Source organism: Schistocerca nitens, unplaced genomic scaffold (assembly GCF_023898315.1).
Source record: "Schistocerca nitens isolate TAMUIC-IGC-003100 unplaced genomic scaffold, iqSchNite1.1 HiC_scaffold_333, whole genome shotgun sequence".
NCBI classification, from domain to species: domain Eukaryota; kingdom Metazoa; phylum Arthropoda; class Insecta; order Orthoptera; family Acrididae; genus Schistocerca; species Schistocerca nitens.
In genome coordinates, this window is record NW_026045867.1 from 238086 (window position 1) to 257362 (window position 19277).

General features: G+C 46.9%; 1 protein-coding gene and 13 non-coding genes across 14 annotated transcripts; 11 read left to right on the forward strand and 3 right to left on the reverse strand.

The window, feature by feature from the left end:
- Positions 1–122: 122 nt before the first annotated feature.
- LOC126226609 (fibrous sheath CABYR-binding protein-like) lies at positions 123–12770 on the forward strand. The gene is made up of 3 exons (XM_049942231.1): positions 123–186; positions 1093–1827; positions 12025–12770. The coding sequence occupies exons 1-3, from the start codon at positions 123–125 to the stop codon at positions 12768–12770; spliced, it is 1545 nt and encodes a 514-aa protein (XP_049798188.1).
- Positions 6550–6623, forward strand: Trnai-aau (transfer RNA isoleucine (anticodon AAU)). The gene has a single exon. It is a non-coding gene; the product is annotated as a tRNA-Ile (tRNA).
- Trnag-ucc (transfer RNA glycine (anticodon UCC)) lies at positions 7388–7459 on the reverse strand. The gene has a single exon. It is a non-coding gene; the product is annotated as a tRNA-Gly (tRNA).
- Positions 7790–7860, forward strand: Trnag-gcc (transfer RNA glycine (anticodon GCC)). The gene has a single exon. It is a non-coding gene; the product is annotated as a tRNA-Gly (tRNA).
- Trnam-cau (transfer RNA methionine (anticodon CAU)) lies at positions 8159–8231 on the forward strand. The gene has a single exon. It is a non-coding gene; the product is annotated as a tRNA-Met (tRNA).
- Trnae-uuc (transfer RNA glutamic acid (anticodon UUC)) lies at positions 8685–8756 on the forward strand. The gene has a single exon. It is a non-coding gene; the product is annotated as a tRNA-Glu (tRNA).
- Trnai-aau (transfer RNA isoleucine (anticodon AAU)) lies at positions 9013–9086 on the forward strand. The gene has a single exon. It is a non-coding gene; the product is annotated as a tRNA-Ile (tRNA).
- Positions 9847–9918, reverse strand: Trnag-ucc (transfer RNA glycine (anticodon UCC)). Its single transcript has one exon. It is a non-coding gene; the product is annotated as a tRNA-Gly (tRNA).
- On the forward strand, positions 10249–10319 carry Trnag-gcc (transfer RNA glycine (anticodon GCC)). Its single transcript has one exon. It is a non-coding gene; the product is annotated as a tRNA-Gly (tRNA).
- On the forward strand, positions 10618–10690 carry Trnam-cau (transfer RNA methionine (anticodon CAU)). Its single transcript has one exon. It is a non-coding gene; the product is annotated as a tRNA-Met (tRNA).
- A 4702-nt stretch (positions 12771–17472) lies between the features above and the next one.
- Positions 17473–17546, forward strand: Trnai-aau (transfer RNA isoleucine (anticodon AAU)). The gene has a single exon. It is a non-coding gene; the product is annotated as a tRNA-Ile (tRNA).
- Positions 17547–18306: 760 nt separating this feature from the next.
- Positions 18307–18378, reverse strand: Trnag-ucc (transfer RNA glycine (anticodon UCC)). The gene has a single exon. It is a non-coding gene; the product is annotated as a tRNA-Gly (tRNA).
- Positions 18379–18708: 330 nt separating this feature from the next.
- Trnag-gcc (transfer RNA glycine (anticodon GCC)) lies at positions 18709–18779 on the forward strand. Its single transcript has one exon. It is a non-coding gene; the product is annotated as a tRNA-Gly (tRNA).
- A 298-nt stretch (positions 18780–19077) lies between these two features.
- Trnam-cau (transfer RNA methionine (anticodon CAU)) lies at positions 19078–19150 on the forward strand. Its single transcript has one exon. It is a non-coding gene; the product is annotated as a tRNA-Met (tRNA).
- The last annotated feature ends 127 nt before the right edge of the window (positions 19151–19277 follow it).

Below are 19277 nucleotides of genomic sequence, written 5' to 3' on the forward strand. Positions count from 1 at the left end.
CAGGTCTTTAGTAGCAAAATAAGTAAATAAATATTACTACTTACAGGTTTGGTTTCCCTCCTACCCCAGTAACAACGAGACCAAAAGCAATGGTTTGTGACTGTTGCCATGCGCGCCTCGGCATGGTCGCGCGAAAAGATGCTCGCAAACAGGGAAAGTGCGACACGGAGAGCGAGTGGACGGCGTGTAAGCACGATGGAATATGCGCGCGTCCGGTGTGGTCTAGTGGCCAGTCTGGCTTTAGCTGCCGCAGCGGTCGCACGCTCCTCTAGTTGCTCCGTGTACGTCAGTGTTTACGCCAGTGTTTTCGTGTTTTGTGTTCGTTTATTGACGTTTTGCACGTGAATTAAGCGTTATCAATTGTGCATTTGGTTTTCTTTCGTGTCATCTTTCTACGACGTGCCGTTGGAATTTCGGCGTTGTCTGAGATTTCTTCGATGCAGAACACCATGGCAACCTCCGTGCGAAAAAACACCGTGATTTTCTCCTTCGACAAGTACACCCGTCGAGTACAGCCCTCTGCACTGGAAATACACGACTGGATTACCGAGGTAATTGGCCTTCATTCTGAATCTGTTCATACGATGCAGCTTGACTCTGATGAATACTGCATTTTTGTAAAGTTTAACGATTCCGTGAGTGTAGACCGCTTTCTGGCAAAATATGGTTATGAAACGGAATTTATCCACCGTGATGGTACTAAAAGTACTGTCAAACTCCGGAATTCCGAGTCTGTAATTAGAAATGTTAGGGTGTTGCATATTCCCATAGAAGTAGACAATTCGAAAATTAAAGATGCCCTTTCAAAGTATGGGGTTGTCAGGCAAATAGTCAACGAAAGGTGGGCTTCACGTTTCAAGCTGCAGTGCTTTAACGGCATTCGCTCCGTGGAGATGGAAGTGAAAGCCAACATTCCCTCCCACATCTTTGTTGACGGGCACAAGGCGCATGTTATGTACTCAGGGCAAACCCCTACATGTCATGTATGTAACGAGTCTGGTCACCTCCGTCAGGACTGCCCTCGCCGTGTATTTGTGCTAACAAATAACCTTACGCAACGCCGGAAATTAACACTCAACGATTTGTTGCCAGCCAGTAATACAACAGAGCCGGCGGCGGTCGTGGATCCTGTTACTATCTCTGACAATGTTGCACTTCCTGTTAATGACTTTCCGTCCTTAAAACCTGCATTAACTGCTGAACTTCCGTCCCGTGACAGCGAGATTCCCACAAAAAAGCGTCCTCTAGAGGAAACTGAAAAAAATGTAGATGAGGACTCTTCCTGTGAAACACCCGTTGCCAGGAGGCCGAAGCCTAGTCCTGAAGATCTGTTGGAAGTGGACAACGAAGATGGAATGACGGTCGATGTGGCTCCCACTTCCGCACATGGACTTACACCGCCACGGACAGATAGTGACGCAGCGGGTAGTGACTTTCCACGGAAATGTGACCCTGAGCCTGAGGTCACGGCTGAAATACCCGCATCCAGTGCACAACCCATACAGTGCGAACCGTACGAGGAAGTACCTAGTAAACAACCTGCTGACTCCGAAGCGCAACGCCGCGCCGAAGGAGGAAATAAACACGCCTCGCCGCCTCGACAGCACGACAACACAACAGACGCCACGCCGGAACCAAACATTGACGACTCGCAAGCCCCGGCCGTTGCCCCCTGCAGCCACCGCCGGCGGTTGCGACCGACACCGGGTCTTACTGTCACGCGTCCTCACGCGAAAGCTCCATCAGAGAAGAAAGACATCAAGAAACAGAATATTAAATATGAAGTCATCAGGGCCAACACTGACGTGGAGAAAGAGAATGGCCGCAGTGACTTATAGAAATGCATTGTCCGGATTTCAGGATACTTTTCTTCTCAAGCTCTTTGTTTCAAAGCAGTGCAACTTTTACTAGGAAGTTAGTACATGTAATGGGCACGCAGCTTGTAAAAGTCGTGCGTTGTGGGGAAGCACGTTTGCTGCTATAATCATACCGAACCTCATCCCAAATAGCTTCTTCCGGTATGTCTGTGCTGCAAGCTTATAGCATTACTACTATTAACATTAATAAAATACAGTCACCCTTGAAATTGGCAGCACTAAAAGAATTCTTGTACCAGTCCGGAACAGATATCGCTTTGCTACAAGAAGTTGCGATAACGGAATTTCGGATCCCAGGCTTTTTTGAAATTGTTAATGTTTCTACGGAAGCCAATATCGGTACAGCCATTCTTATAAGGGAAGGCATTCCGGTGACTGAAATCGAACGAATAGAATCAGGTAGGGCCATAGGCATAAAAATTTTCGATGTAACAGTGCTTAACCTTTACGCCCCTTCAGGAACTTCCCACAAATTGGATCGTGTGAAGTTTTTTCAAGATGAACTGATCTATTTATTGAGGAAAAATCCGTGTTCTCTTATACTAGGTGGAGATTTTAACTGTGTTTTAAACCAGAAAGATCAACAACCCAACTTCAACTACTCGCCACAGTTAAAAAAGTTAGTAAGTGATCTACAACTTAAGGATGTGTGGGAACTTCAGCATCCGACGTCAGTCGGGTTCACGTATATAACCAGCCACTCCTGCAGCAGACTAGATAGAATTTACGTGTCACCAAATTTGCAAAATTCTTTATTAAACGTTGAGACTATTCCTGTGTATTTTAGCGATCACAGTACACTTTTAACTTGCTTTAATCTAAGTGTACAGCCAACCCGTCGATTCAGAGGCCAATGGAACTTAAATATTTCTGTTTTAACTGACGACGCACTGGAACAGGAAATAAGGTTTGCGTGGACTATGTGCCTCCGCACAGTAGACAAGCACCCAACAGTCATTGACTGGTGGACAAGGAGGGCTAAACCAAAGCTGCGGAAAGTTGTCATGCAGTATAGTGCAGCGAGGCACAGGGAGTTGAGGAATACAATGGAGTTTTATTATAAAGTTTTAAGGGACTTATATCAACAAGCCCATGATGGCGTAATTCGTCTGCATGATATCAAAAAAATTAAAGCCAAGTTATTAAGCATTAAACGGCAACAGATGGAGGGACTCAAAATTAAATCGAAAGCCACATCAGTCGTAGCAGATGAAACAGCTTCTCTGTATCACTTGGTGCGGCATGCTAAAAACAGACGTCTAACTTTCATTGATGAAGTCCAGACGCATACTGGTACGAGGCTCACATGCCAGAAACAAATACTGGACGAAGTCCACAGGTACTATGAAACCCTATATGCCCCTACCACAGTGGAAGATGCAGCTCTCGAGGACTTTCTCAATATTTTAGGTCCACAATTGTCGGGCACAGACAACGCTGACATCCTGTCACCTATTACTAAAGATGAAGTGCATGAGGCAGTGCGTAACTCACCTCTCAACAAATCTCCGGGATTTGATGGCCTCCCTGTGGAGTTTTATGCCCGCTACTGGTCTATCATTGGGGACAAGATCACTTCCATGGCAAATGAGGTCCTGAACGGACAACCGATCCCTGCAGAGTTTAAGGAAAGTAAAATAATACTGATTCCTAAGAGTAAAGGCAAAACCAACTTAAACAATTTTCGGCCTCTTTCGCTACTAAATTCTGATTACAAAATAATTTCGCGTATTATCAACAAAAGACTCTCTGTCTATTCCAACAAAATATTGAGTCATTACCAATCTTGTTCTCCGACCAGAACGATATTCGAAAGTCTATCTGCATACAGAGACGTCATTGCAATTACCTCCGTGACAAGTATAAAATGTGCGTTAATCTTTATCGATTTCAACAAAGCTTTTGACCGTGTTAGTCATAGATACCTCTTTGCGACGCTGTCAAGAATGGCTTTCCACCCCCATATTGTGAACATGATAAGGAATATTGCAACGGGTATAAATGCGAAAATAGCAATCAATGGCCAAACATCTAAACCCATACAGATAAGGCGAGGGGTTCCACAGGGCAGTCCCTTATCAATGTTTTTATTTTCCGTATCTTTAGAGCCCTTCCTCCGCACTGTCCACGCAAGATTAACAGGCCTAACATTGAGTGGTGAGAAAACTGTCATACGAGCCTATGCTGATGACGTGGGCGTTGTAATAAGGAATAAGGAGGAGGCTGTTACACTGGACAGAGAAATCCAAAGATATTGTCTAGCGTCGGGAGCGACAGCAAATGAAAACAAAAGTCAAATATTGAATCTACGGGGCCTCGATCACCTTCGACTGGCATGGGCTAAACAAGACACCAAACATAAAACTTTGGGCATAACCTTAATGGCATGTCCGATGCGGATGGCTGCTTTTAACTGGACGGAAACTAGGAGGAAAGTTCATGGTGCTGTAATGGAGAACATCCATCGAACTATGGACCTGGTGCAAAAAGTCAGATTCATCAACTCATGCGTTTTGTCTAAAGCGTATTTCACTGCGCAGGTCTTTCCGATCCCTAAACTAGTAGCGAAAGGGATCATGTCCACTGTTACCAATTATTTATGGCGAGGAGACATATTCAGGGTTGGTGCGACTACGGTTATACTGGATGTCAGAAACGGGGGCCTCGGTTTGGTGGATATTCGCAATAAAGCGTCTGCTCTGTTCCTCAAACGGACTTTCCATATACTCAGAGAACTTCCACAATGTATAACCGCAAAGCTCTTTGAGGCTGTGACACCCCATAGCCTGCAAGCACCGATTGATGTGCGAAGGATTAATGCCCGTCTGCAGTATGTGAGGAACTTTTTCCTCGAAGCAAGTTATCTTAGTGACGAAATCAGAAGCAACACACGTATCACAGCGCGCGACATCATACTTGAAAGGAAGTTCAATGAGGGTAGAAACAAAATTGAAACGAAATTCCCAAATTGTGACTGGACAGCTGTATGGCGGAACATCAACTATGCCGGGCTATCTACGGACGCTATTTCCGCATGGTACAAAACAGTTAATAATGTCATCAGCACCAACGAGAGACTATATGGGATCGGTTTAAACCAGACACACCTTTGTGGAAAATGCAATCTGGTGGATACACTCGGCCACAGATTCACCTGTGGTGGCAATGTGCATAACTGGAATTGGATCAGGCAACAAATCGCCTTTCTCACCAGATCCTCTACGCAATATATAACGCCATCGCTCCTCCTGAGACCGGACATGACATACTTTCCGAAATTAAAAACCAACGCCATTAGCTGGTTACTGGGAAAATATGTTAGTTATGTCATCAACACAATTGGGTCGGACAACGAGATCGAGTTCCGCGTTTACATGAAGTGTGAATATGCAAAAATCAGCACGTATCGCAACCACCAGAAGCACTATGGCAACATGCTGAAGATCATTTTTGAAAAAATGGGTGTTGGTTAAATATGTGGAACCACTACAACACCTTGCACGAGGACGAACACAAGAAAAATACCAGTCACTTGGTTCCTTATTATTATTTACTTTTACCTTGCTTCAGGAACTTTCTATTATTTTATTTTTTTTTTTTTTTTTTTTTTTTTTTTTTATCAGTGTTCCGTTCCTACTCAGTGAAGAGTTTTTCCTTGTTTTTCTTACATCGGAGAATGGGACTATTGTGTTACGATTTCTGCACACTTCGTGTTATGACCCAACAGGGAACGTGAAAAAGGGGTGGGAGGGGTTTGGGTCTCGACGCACTGGCAGTGCCATGAACAGACCCCACTGCTTGTGCGGCGTGTACCATGCCCTGACCATTCAAAAAAAAAAAAAAAAAAAAAAAAAAAAAAAAAGCTGTTGTTCGCTTGTATCTGGAAGAAGAATAAACTTTGATTCATTGTGTCAAAAAAAAAAAAAAAAAAAAAAAAAAAAAAAAAAAAAAGTGGTTAAGGCGTAATTGATAAAAAAAAAAGTGGTAAAAAAAAAAAAAAAAAAAAGTGGTAGAGCACTGGTCTCGTAAACCAGGGGTCGTGAGTTCGAACCTCACAGAAGGCATTCATTTTATTAACCTTCCTGCAAGGAGCGGAGCTATCTCGAGCAGCATCTAACACATGGCAGTACACTGAATGAAAGGGATGTTCTACAACCTATGACAAGTATTCTACTGGCCTCAGAGGTTTTCTGAATGCATAGGCACAACAGTGGTTTGTATGCATTTTGCAGTATAATGTCATGCTTGGCGATGTCATTCGTTTACGAGCCTCGCTACAGTGTGCATGCACGTTATCCATGTGAAGAGGCGCAAGCAATAAAAAAAAAAAAAAAAAAAAAAAAAAAAAAAAAAAAAAAGTGGCTAGGATACCTGGCTTTCACCCAGGAGGCCCGGGTTCGATTCCCGGTACCGGAACGGAATTTTTTCGGAACAAATCACGACAAGTTTTGACCGTGCGAAATGCTGTTTCACGTCCTCCTCGCATTATAGCTACTGGTTCGCAAACGTCAGCCGAAAACAGTCGAGAGAAACGGGCACGCAATGAAATTACTAAGAGCAGCGGAATAAAGGGAGGAGAGACGCTGGTCCACTGTTGGACTGCTGCATAGAAATGTTACATGGCAATACGCACAGCAATTGCCGCAAAGCGATGGAAGTCTCTTTGCACCGAGGCCCGTTAGCTCAGTTGGTTAGAGCGTCGTGCTAATAACGCGAAGGTCGTGGGTTCGATCCCCCCACGGGCCACTACGATTTTACTATTTCAAAAAGGCAACGCCGATTTCCCCGGGGAAGCATGGTGACAAAGAAATCGTCACATTGTTGTGGGAGCTGCTAGGGGACCCGAACGCGACGTGTCGGGACGCGCTAAAACACTTCACTGGTCACAGCACGCTGAACACACAGTTTCTCGTCCGATCACCGCTACTGCGCGACGCTGGGCGTTGTCAGTGCTTGGGCGGGTGACCGCCTGCGAACGCAGGGCACTGTCGACAGTTTCAATTCGTATTTCTCTTTCCTCTTCGCTTTCGGAGCTGCAGCGCTATTCGGTCATGGGCACTGGCGCCACGTTTTGCCTCTCGGTATGCCAAGTCGCGCCGTGCGGCCACAGTGTAATGAAGGAGCGTGTTGTAAAACACGCAACAAAGAAAGAAAGGAAGGAAGGATGGAAGGAAGGAAGGAAGGAATGAATGTACTAGTAATAAAACTGAATTTGTATGACAGAACATGTATAATCACACAATGATAACAGGCAGCGGGTCTTTACCTGAGGCATAAGTAATGTTGTGCCCGCCTCGCCATACCTCTCTCAGTCGTTTCGCGTGCTTGTCCTTTTGATATAGGCCGATTGGAGAGCGTCAGCTCTCGCGTCAGTCGAGACAAGTCGAGACTCAAGGGGAATCGACACACACACACACTATGGGGTGGCCTGCAGCGACTAAGAGGGGGAAAGAAACATTAATTTAAGGACGCGTGGCAAAAGTACTCGTACGCAAAAGTAAAAAGCCGGCTGCGGTGGCCGGGAATCGAACCCGGATCAACTGCTTGGAAGGCAACTATGCTGACCATTACACCACCACCGCACAGTTTCCTTCCGCGCACGCCGCGCTGTGTCTGCTTCCCGCCTGTCGGCGGCGGCTCAAGGTGGTCGTAGCTGTAGGCGCATTACGGGGTGGGCGAGCGCACCCAGACAGCGTCTCGACGCACATTTCGCGTCCTTTGGCAAGAGTCGTCGCGTGCGTGCGCCGCATGAGTACTTAGACGATCGCATTCTGGCGTCATTTTTAAGCAGTGCAGTGCAGGATTCAGCGTCTGTAGCATTCTCTCGAGAGGATGCGACGGCGCTGGACGGTAGTCCCACTTTCCCTTCAGGCGTCTCCGCGGAAAGCACCAGGAAGCTGTTAACTAGCTGAGCATCGGTGGTTCAGTGGTAGAATGCTCGCCTGCCACGCGGGCGGCCCGGGTTCGATTCCCGGCCGATGCATCATTTTCTTTTTTCTCCGATAATGGTGCCGCGTGTGTTTCGCACTCGAACTGCGTGAGCCATGAGAATGAACCGCGGGATTCCGTGTGGAAAGAACCAAACATGCAGCGCGCACGACTTGTCGTTTGGGCGCTTGCGTGCTATTGTACGTACTGGCGTCGGCCTAGCATAGCAAGTTGCCTGTCGCGCCGGGAATGCACGTGTAGCAACGGAAAAAAGTTAGCCAGGAAGTGCAGATAGACTCTCCTCCACTGGTATTCGGTACTTACAGAGATTCCAGAGGGTGCGGCGATCACCTGCCTCGGTAGCGCAGTAGGCAGCGCGTAAGTCTCATAATCTTAAGGTCGTGAGTTCGATCCTCACCCGGGGCATTTAATTTACTTTCGTTCACAGCTAAATTGACGGCTCTGCGGTTGCGAAGGAGCGAAACACTTTGTAGTTCGTTATGCACAAGGCTTCAACGACTCAGCGTGAAAATGTTCACTTCCCGTTATTACTACTTGCAGTTCCTTTCTAATTTTTTTAGAAAAATGTACTAGTAGTAAAACTGAATTTCGTATGATGTAACATATAAAGTCACACAATGTACGACCTGCTATATAATGCCAGGCAGCAGGTCTTTAGTAGCAAAATAAGTAAATAAATATTACTACTTACAGGTTTGGTTTCCCTCCTACCCCAGTAACAACGAGACCAAAAGCAATGGTTTGTGACTGTTGCCATGCGCGCCTCGGCATGGTCGCGCGAAAAGATGCTCGCAAACAGGGAAAGTGCGACACGGAGAGCGAGTGGACGGCGTGTAAGCACGATGGAATATGCGCGCGTCCGGTGTGGTCTAGTGGCTAGGATACCTGGCTTTCACCCAGGAGGCCCGGGTTCGATTCCCGGTACCGGAACGGAATTTTTTCGGAACAAATCACGACAAGTTTTGACCGTGCGAAATGCTGTTTCACGTCCTCCTCGCATTATAGCTACTGGTTCGCAAACGTCAGCCGAAAACAGTCGAGAGAAACGGGCACGCAATGAAATTACTAAGAGCAGCGGAATAAAGGGAGGAGAGACGCTGGTCCACTGTTGGACTGCTGCATAGAAATGTTACATGGCAATACGCACAGCAATTGCCGCAAAGCGATGGAAGTCTCTTTGCACCGAGGCCCGTTAGCTCAGTTGGTTAGAGCGTCGTGCTAATAACGCGAAGGTCGTGGGTTCGATCCCCCCACGGGCCACTACGATTTTACTATTTCAAAAAGGCAACGCCGATTTCCCCGGGGAAGCATGGTGACAAAGAAATCGTCACATTGTTGTGGGAGCTGCTAGGGGACCCGAACGCGACGTGTCGGGACGCGCTAAAACACTTCACTGGTCACAGCACGCTGAACACACAGTTTCTCGTCCGATCACCGCTACTGCGCGACGCTGGGCGTTGTCAGTGCTTGGGCGGGTGACCGCCTGCGAACGCAGGGCACTGTCGACAGTTTCAATTCGTATTTCTCTTTCCTCTTCGCTTTCGGAGCTGCAGCGCTATTCGGTCATGGGCACTGGCGCCACGTTTTGCCTCTCGGTATGCCAAGTCGCGCCGTGCGGCCACAGTGTAATGAAGGAGCGTGTTGTAAAACACGCAACAAAGAAAGAAAGGAAGGATGGAAGGAAGGAAGGAAGGAATGAATGTACTAGTAATAAAACTGAATTTGTATGACAGAACATGTATAATCACACAATGATAACAGGCAGCGGGTCTTTACCTGAGGCATAAGTAATGTTGTGCCCGCCTCGCCATACCTCTCTCAGTCGTTTCGCGTGCTTGTCCTTTTGATATAGGCCGATTGGAGAGCGTCAGCTCTCGCGTCAGCCGAGACAAGTCGAGACTCAAGGGGAATCGACACACACACACACTATGGGGTGGCCTGCAGCGACTAAGAGGGGGAAAGAAACATTAATTTAAGGACGCGTGGCAAAAGTACTCGTACGCAAAAGTAAAAAGCCGGCTGCGGTGGCCGGGAATCGAACCCGGATCAACTGCTTGGAAGGCAACTATGCTGACCATTACACCACCACCGCACAGTTTCCTTCCGCGCACGCCGCGCTGTGTCTGCTTCCCGCCTGTCGGCGGCGGCTCAAGGTGGTCGTAGCTGTAGGCGCATTACGGGGTGGGCGAGCGCACCCAGACAGCGTCTCGACGCACATTTCGCGTCCTTTGGCAAGAGTCGTCGCGTGCGTGCGCCGCATGAGTACTTAGACGATCGCATTCTGGCGTCATTTTTAAGCAGTGCAGTGCAGGATTCAGCGTCTGTAGCATTCTCTCGAGAGGATGCGACGGCGCTGGACGGTAGTCCCACTTTCCCTTCAGGCGTCTCCGCGGAAAGCACCAGGAAGCTGTTAACTAGCTGAGCATCGGTGGTTCAGTGGTAGAATGCTCGCCTGCCACGCGGGCGGCCCGGGTTCGATTCCCGGCCGATGCATCATTTTCTTTTTTCTCCGATAATGGTGCCGCGTGTGTTTCGCACTCGAACTGCGTGAGCCATGAGAATGAACCGCGGGATTCCGTGTGGAAAGAACCAAACATGCAGCGCGCACGACTTGTCGTTTGGGCGCTTGCGTGCTATTGTACGTACTGGCGTCGGCCTAGCATAGCAAGTTGCCTGTCGCGCCGGGAATGCACGTGTAGCAACGGAAAAAAGTTAGCCAGGAAGTGCAGATAGACTCTCCTCCACTGGTATTCGGTACTTACAGAGATTCCAGAGGGTGCGGCGATCACCTGCCTCGGTAGCGCAGTAGGCAGCGCGTAAGTCTCATAATCTTAAGGTCGTGAGTTCGATCCTCACCCGGGGCATTTAATTTACTTTCGTTCACAGCTAAATTGACGGCTCTGCGGTTGCGAAGGAGCGAAACACTTTGTAGTTCGTTATGCACAAGGCTTCAACGACTCAGCGTGAAAATGTTCACTTCCCGTTATTACTACTTGCAGTTCCTTTCTAATTTTTTTAGAAAAATGTACTAGTAGTAAAACTGAATTTCGTATGATGTAACATATAAAGTCACACAATGTACGACCTGCTATATAATGACAGGCAGCAGGTCTTTAGTAGCAAAATAAGTAAATAAATATTACTACTTACAGGTTTGGTTTCCCTCCTACCCCAGTAACAACGAGACCAAAAGCAATGGTTTGTGACTGTTGCCATGCGCGCCTCGGCATGGTCGCGCGAAAAGATGCTCGCAAACAGGGAAAGTGCGACACGGAGAGCGAGTGGACGGCGTGTAAGCACGATGGAATATGCGCGCGTCCGGTGTGGTCTAGTGGCCAGTCTGGCTTTAGCTGCCGCAGCGGTCGCACGCTCCTCTAGTTGCTCCGTGTACGTCAGTGTTTACGCCAGTGTTTTCGTGTTTTGTGTTCGTTTATTGACGTTTTGCACGTGAATTAAGCGTTATCAATTGTGCATTTGGTTTTCTTTCGTGTCATCTTTCTACGACGTGCCGTTGGAATTTCGGCGTTGTCTGAGATTTCTTCGATGCAGAACACCATGGCAACCTCCGTGCGAAAAAACACCGTGATTTTCTCCTTCGACAAGTACACCCGTCGAGTACAGCCCTCTGCACTGGAAATACACGACTGGATTACCGAGGTAATTGGCCTTCATTCTGAATCTGTTCATACGATGCAGCTTGACTCTGATGAATACTGCATTTTTGTAAAGTTTAACGATTCCGTGAGTGTAGACCGCTTTCTGGCAAAATATGGTTATGAAACGGAATTTATCCACCGTGATGGTACTAAAAGTACTGTCAAACTCCGGAATTCCGAGTCTGTAATTAGAAATGTTAGGGTGTTGCATATTCCCATAGAAGTAGACAATTCGAAAATTAAAGATGCCCTTTCAAAGTATGGGGTTGTCAGGCAAATAGTCAACGAAAGGTGGGCTTCACGTTTCAAGCTGCAGTGCTTTAACGGCATTCGCTCCGTGGAGATGGAAGTGAAAGCCAACATTCCCTCCCACATCTTTGTTGACGGGCACAAGGCGCATGTTATGTACTCAGGGCAAACCCCTACATGTCATGTATGTAACGAGTCTGGTCACCTCCGTCAGGACTGCCCTCGCCGTGTATTTGTGCTAACAAATAACCTTACGCAACGCCGGAAATTAACACTCAACGATTTGTTGCCAGCCAGTAATACAACAGAGCCGGCGGCGGTCGTGGATCCTGTTACTATCTCTGACAATGTTGCACTTCCTGTTAATGACTTTCCGTCCTTAAAACCTGCATTAACTGCTGAACTTCCGTCCCGTGACAGCGAGATTCCCACAAAAAAGCGTCCTCTAGAGGAAACTGAAAAAAATGTAGATGAGGACTCTTCCTGTGAAACACCCGTTGCCAGGAGGCCGAAGCCTAGTCCTGAAGATCTGTTGGAAGTGGACAACGAAGATGGAATGACGGTCGATGTGGCTCCCACTTCCGCACATGGACTTACACCGCCACGGACAGATAGTGACGCAGCGGGTAGTGACTTTCCACGGAAATGTGACCCTGAGCCTGAGGTCACGGCTGAAATACCCGCATCCAGTGCACAACCCATACAGTGCGAACCGTACGAGGAAGTACCTAGTAAACAACCTGCTGACTCCGAAGCGCAACGCCGCGCCGAAGGAGGAAATAAACACGCCTCGCCGCCTCGACAGCACGACAACACAACAGACGCCACGCCGGAACCAAACATTGACGACTCGCAAGCCCCGGCCGTTGCCCCCTGCAGCCACCGCCGGCGGTTGCGACCGACACCGGGTCTTACTGTCACGCGTCCTCACGCGAAAGCTCCATCAGAGAAGAAAGACATCAAGAAACAGAATATTAAATATGAAGTCATCAGGGCCAACACTGACGTGGAGAAAGAGAATGGCCGCAGTGACTTATAGAAATGCATTGTCCGGATTTCAGGATACTTTTCTTCTCAAGCTCTTTGTTTCAAAGCAGTGCAACTTTTACTAGGAAGTTAGTACATGTAATGGGCACGCAGCTTGTAAAAGTCGTGCGTTGTGGGGAAGCACGTTTGCTGCTATAATCATACCGAACCTCATCCCAAATAGCTTCTTCCGGTATGTCTGTGCTGCAAGCTTATAGCATTACTACTATTAACATTAATAAAATACAGTCACCCTTGAAATTGGCAGCACTAAAAGAATTCTTGTACCAGTCCGGAACAGATATCGCTTTGCTACAAGAAGTTGCGATAACGGAATTTCGGATCCCAGGCTTTTTTGAAATTGTTAATGTTTCTACGGAAGCCAATATCGGTACAGCCATTCTTATAAGGGAAGGCATTCCGGTGACTGAAATCGAACGAATAGAATCAGGTAGGGCCATAGGCATAAAAATTTTCGATGTAACAGTGCTTAACCTTTACGCCCCTTCAGGAACTTCCCACAAATTGGATCGTGTGAAGTTTTTTCAAGATGAACTGATCTATTTATTGAGGAAAAATCCGTGTTCTCTTATACTAGGTGGAGATTTTAACTGTGTTTTAAACCAGAAAGATCAACAACCCAACTTCAACTACTCGCCACAGTTAAAAAAGTTAGTAAGTGATCTACAACTTAAGGATGTGTGGGAACTTCAGCATCCGACGTCAGTCGGGTTCACGTATATAACCAGCCACTCCTGCAGCAGACTAGATAGAATTTACGTGTCACCAAATTTGCAAAATTCTTTATTAAACGTTGAGACTATTCCTGTGTATTTTAGCGATCACAGTACACTTTTAACTTGCTTTAATCTAAGTGTACAGCCAACCCGTCGATTCAGAGGCCAATGGAACTTAAATATTTCTGTTTTAACTGACGACGCACTGGAACAGGAAATAAGGTTTGCGTGGACTATGTGCCTCCGCACAGTAGACAAGCACCCAACAGTCATTGACTGGTGGACAAGGAGGGCTAAACCAAAGCTGCGGAAAGTTGTCATGCAGTATAGTGCAGCGAGGCACAGGGAGTTGAGGAATACAATGGAGTTTTATTATAAAGTTTTAAGGGACTTATATCAACAAGCCCATGATGGCGTAATTCGTCTGCATGATATCAAAAAAATTAAAGCCAAGTTATTAAGCATTAAACGGCAACAGATGGAGGGACTCAAAATTAAATCGAAAGCCACATCAGTCGTAGCAGATGAAACAGCTTCTCTGTATCACTTGGTGCGGCATGCTAAAAACAGACGTCTAACTTTCATTGATGAAGTCCAGACGCATACTGGTACGAGGCTCACATGCCAGAAACAAATACTGGACGAAGTCCACAGGTACTATGAAACCCTATATGCCCCTACCACAGTGGAAGATGCAGCTCTCGAGGACTTTCTCAATATTTTAGGTCCACAATTGTCGGGCACAGACAACGCTGACATCCTGTCACCTATTACTAAAGATGAAGTGCATGAGGCAGTGCGTAACTCACCTCTCAACAAATCTCCGGGATTTGATGGCCTCCCTGTGGAGTTTTATGCCCGCTACTGGTCTATCATTGGGGACAAGATCACTTCCATGGCAAATGAGGTCCTGAACGGACAACCGATCCCTGCAGAGTTTAAGGAAAGTAAAATAATACTGATTCCTAAGAGTAAAGGCAAAACCAACTTAAACAATTTTCGGCCTCTTTCGCTACTAAATTCTGATTACAAAATAATTTCGCGTATTATCAACAAAAGACTCTCTGTCTATTCCAACAAAATATTGAGTCATTACCAATCTTGTTCTCCGACCAGAACGATATTCGAAAGTCTATCTGCATACAGAGACGTCATTGCAATTACCTCCGTGACAAGTATAAAATGTGCGTTAATCTTTATCGATTTCAACAAAGCTTTTGACCGTGTTAGTCATAGATACCTCTTTGCGACGCTGTCAAGAATGGCTTTCCACCCCCATATTGTGAACATGATAAGGAATATTGCAACGGGTATAAATGCGAAAATAGCAATCAATGGCCAAACATCTAAACCCATACAGATAAGGCGAGGGGTTCCACAGGGCAGTCCCTTATCAATGTTTTTATTTTCCGTATCTTTAGAGCCCTTCCTCCGCACTGTCCACGCAAGATTAACAGGCCTAACATTGAGTGGTGAGAAAACTGTCATACGAGCCTATGCTGATGACGTGGGCGTTGTAATAAGGAATAAGGAGGAGGCTGTTACACTGGACAGAGAAATCCAAAGATATTGTCTAGCGTCGGGAGCGACAGCAAATGAAAACAAAAGTCAAATATTGAATCTACGGGGCCTCGATCACCTTCGACTGGCATGGGCTAAACAAGACACCAAACATAAAACTTTGGGCATAACCTTAATGGCATGTCCGATGCGGATGGCTGCTTTTAACTGGACGGAAACTAGGAGGAAAGTTCATGGTGCTGTAATGGAGAACATCCATCGAACTATGGACCTGGTGCAAAAAGTCAGATTCATCAACTCATGCGTTTTGTCTAAAGCGTATTTCACTGCGCAGGTCTTTCCGATCCCTAAACTAGTAGCGAAAGGGATCATGTCCACTGTTACCAATTATTTATGGCGAGGAGACATATTCAGGGTTGGTGCGACTACGGTTATACTGGATGTCAGAAACGGGGGCCTCGGTTTGGTGGATATTCGCAATAAAGCGTCTGCTCTGTTCCTCAAACGGACTTTCCATATACTCAGAGAACTTCCACAATGTATAACCGCAAAGCTCTTTGAGGCTGTGACACCCCATAGCCTGCAAGCACCGATTGATGTGCGAAGGATTAATGCCCGTCTGCAGTATGTGAGGAACTTTTTCCTCGAAGCAAGTTATCTTAGTGACGAAATCAGAAGCAACACACGTATCACAGCGCGCGACATCATACTTGAAAGGAAGTTCAATGAGGGTAGAAACAAAATTGAAACGAAATTCCCAAATTGTGACTGGACAGCTGTATGGCGGAACATCAACTATGCCGGGCTATCTACGGACGCTATTTCCGCATGGTACAAAACAGTTAATAATGTCATCAGCACCAACGAGAGACTATATGGGATCGGTTTAAACCAGACACACCTTTGTGGAAAATGCAATCTGGTGGATACACTCGGCCACAGATTCACCTGTGGTGGCAATGTGCATAACTGGAATTGGATCAGGCAACAAATCGCCTTTCTCACCAGATCCTCTACGCAATATATAACGCCATCGCTCCTCCTGAGACCGGACATGACATACTTTCCGAAATTAAAAACCAACGCCATTAGCTGGTTACTGGGAAAATATGTTAGTTATGTCATCAACACAATTGGGTCGGACAACGAGATCGAGTTCCGCGTTTACATGAAGTGTGAATATGCAAAAATCAGCACGTATCGCAACCACCAGAAGCACTATGGCAACATGCTGAAGATCATTTTTGAAAAAATGGGTGTTGGTTAAATATGTGGAACCACTACAACACCTTGCACGAGGACGAACACAAGAAAAATACCAGTCACTTGGTTCCTTATTATTATTTACTTTTACCTTGCTTCAGGAACTTTCTATTATTTTATTTTTTTTTTTTTTTTTTTTTTTTTTTTTATCAGTGTTCCGTTCCTACTCAGTGAAGAGTTTTTCCTTGTTTTTCTTACATCGGAGAATGGGACTATTGTGTTACGATTTCTGCACACTTCGTGTTATGACCCAACAGGGAACGTGAAAAAGGGGTGGGAGGGGTTTGGGTCTCGACGCACTGGCAGTGCCGTGAACAGACCCCACTGCTTGTGCGGCGTGTACCATGCCCTGACCATTCAAAAAAAAAAAAAAAAAAAAAAAAAAAGCTGTTGTTCGCTTGTATCTGGAAGAAGAATAAACTTTGATTCATTGTGTCAAAAAAAAAAAAAAAAAAAAAAAAAAAAAAAAAAAAAAGTGGTTAAGGCGTAATTGATAAAAAAAAAAGTGGTAAAAAAAAAAAAAAAAAAAAAGTGGTAGAGCACTGGTCTCGTAAACCAGGGGTCGTGAGTTCGAACCTCACAGAAGGCATTCATTTTATTAACCTTCCTGCAAGGAGCGGAGCTATCTCGAGCAGCATCTAACACATGGCAGTACACTGAATGAAAGGGATGTTCTACAACCTATGACAAGTATTCTACTGGCCTCAGAGGTTTTCTGAATGCATAGGCACAACAGTGGTTTGTATGCATTTTGCAGTATAATGTCATGCTTGGCGATGTCATTCGTTTACGAGCCTCGCTACAGTGTGCATGCACGTTATCCATGTGAAGAGGCGCAAGCAATAAAAAAAAAAAAAAAAAAAAAAAAAAAAAAAAAAAAGTGGCTAGGATACCTGGCTTTCACCCAGGAGGCCCGGGTTCGATTCCCGGTACCGGAACGGAATTTTTTCGGAACAAATCACGACAAGTTTTGACCGTGCGAAATGCTGTTTCACGTCCTCCTCGCATTATAGCTACTGGTTCGCAAACGTCAGCCGAAAACAGTCGAGAGAAACGGGCACGCAATGAAATTACTAAGAGCAGCGGAATAAAGGGAGGAGAGACGCTGGTCCACTGTTGGACTGCTGCATAGAAATGTTACATGGCAATACGCACAGCAATTGCCGCAAAGCGATGGAAGTCTCTTTGCACCGAGGCCCGTTAGCTCAGTTGGTTAGAGCGTCGTGCTAATAACGCGAAGGTCGTGGGTTCGATCCCCCCACGGGCCACTACGATTTTACTATTTCAAAAAGGCAACGCCGATTTCCCCGGGGAAGCATGGTGACAAAGAAATCGTCACATTGTTGTGGGAGCTGCTAGGGGACCCGAACGCGACGTGTCGGGACGCGCTAAAACACTTCACTGGTCACAGCACGCTGAACACACAGTTTCTCGTCCGATCACCGCTACTGCGCGACGCTGGGCGTTGTCAGTGCTTGGGCGGGTGACCGCCTGCGAACGCAGGGCACTGTCGACAGTTTCAATTCGTATTTCTCTTTCCTCTTCGCTTTCGGAGCTGCAGCGCTATTCGGTCATGGGCACTGGCGCCACGTTTTGCCTCTCGGTATGCCAAGTCGCGCCGTGCGGCCACAGTGTAATGAAGGAGCGTGTTGTAAAACACGCAACAAAGAAAGAAAGGAAGGATGGAAGGAAGGAAGGAAGGAATGAATGTACTAGTAATAAAACTGAATTTGTATGACAGAACATGTATAATCACACAATGATAACAGGCAGCGGGTCTTTACCTGAGGCATAAGTAATGTTGTGCCCGCCTCGCCATACCTCTCTCAGTCGTTTCGCGTGCTTGTCCTTTTGATATAGGCCGATTGGAGAGCGTCAGCTCTCGCGTCAGTCGAGACAAGTCGAGACTCAAGGGGAATCGACACACACACACACTATGGGGTGGCCTGCAGCGACTAAGAGGGGGAAAGAAACATTAATTTAAGGACGCGTGGCAAAAGTACTCGTACGCAAAAGTAAAAAGCCGGCTGCGGTGGCCGGGAATCGAACCCGGATCAACTGCTTGGAAAGCAACTATGCTGACCATTACACCACCACCGCACAGTTTCCTTCCGCGCACGCCGCGCTGTGTCTGCTTCCCGCCTGTCGGCGGCGGCTCAAGGTGGTCGTAGCTGTAGGCGCATTACGGGGTGGGCGAGCGCACCCAGACAGCGTCTCGACGCACATTTCGCGTCCTTTGGCAAGAGTCGTCGCGTGCGTGCGCCGCATGAGTACTTAGACGATCGCATTCTGGCGTCATTTTTAAGCAGTGCAGTGCAGGATTCAGCGTCTGTAGCATTCTCTCGAGAGGATGCGACGGCGCTGGACGGTAGTCCCACTTTCCCTTCAGGCGTCTCCGCGGAAAGCACCAGGAAGCTGTTAACTAGCTGAGCATCGGTGGTTCAGTGGTAGAATGCTCGCCTGCCACGCGGGCGGCCCGGGTTCGATTCCCGGCCGATGCATCATTTTCTTTTTTCTCCGATAATGGTGCCGCGTGTGTTTCGCACTCGAACTGCGTGAGCCATGAGAATGAACCGCGGGATTCCGTGTGGAAAGAACCAAACATGCAGCGCGCACGACTTGTCGTTTGGGCGCTTGCGTGCTATTGTACGTACTGGCGTCGGCCTAGCATAGCAAGTTGCCTGTCGCGCCGGGAATGCACGTGTAGCAACGGAAAAAAGTTAGCCAGGAAGTGCAGATAGACTCTCCTCCACTGGTATTCGGTACTTACAGAGATTCCAGAGGGTGCGGCGATCACCTGCCTCGGTAGCGCAGTAGGCAGCGCGTAAGTCTCATAATCTTAAGGTCGTGAGTTCGATCCTCACCCGGGGCATTTAATTTACTTTCGTTCACAGCTAAATTGACGGCTCTGCGGTTGCGAAGGAGCGAAACACTTTGTAGTTCGTTATGCACAAGGCTTCAACGACTCAGCGTGAAAATGTTCACTTCCCGTTATTACT

Bases quoted from the DNA above. Each gene is read 5' to 3' on its own strand.
- LOC126226609 (XM_049942231.1), top strand. From the start codon at position 123: ATGGTCGCGCGAAAAGATGCTCGCAAACAGGGAAAGTGCGACACGGAG. The intron at 187-1,092 runs GTAAGCACGATG...ATTTGTTGCCAG, and splicing joins GGAGAGCGAGTGGACGGCGT to CCAGTAATACAACAGAGCCG. The intron at 1,828-12,024 runs GTGACTTATAGA...ATTTGTTGCCAG, and splicing joins GGAGAAAGAGAATGGCCGCA to CCAGTAATACAACAGAGCCG.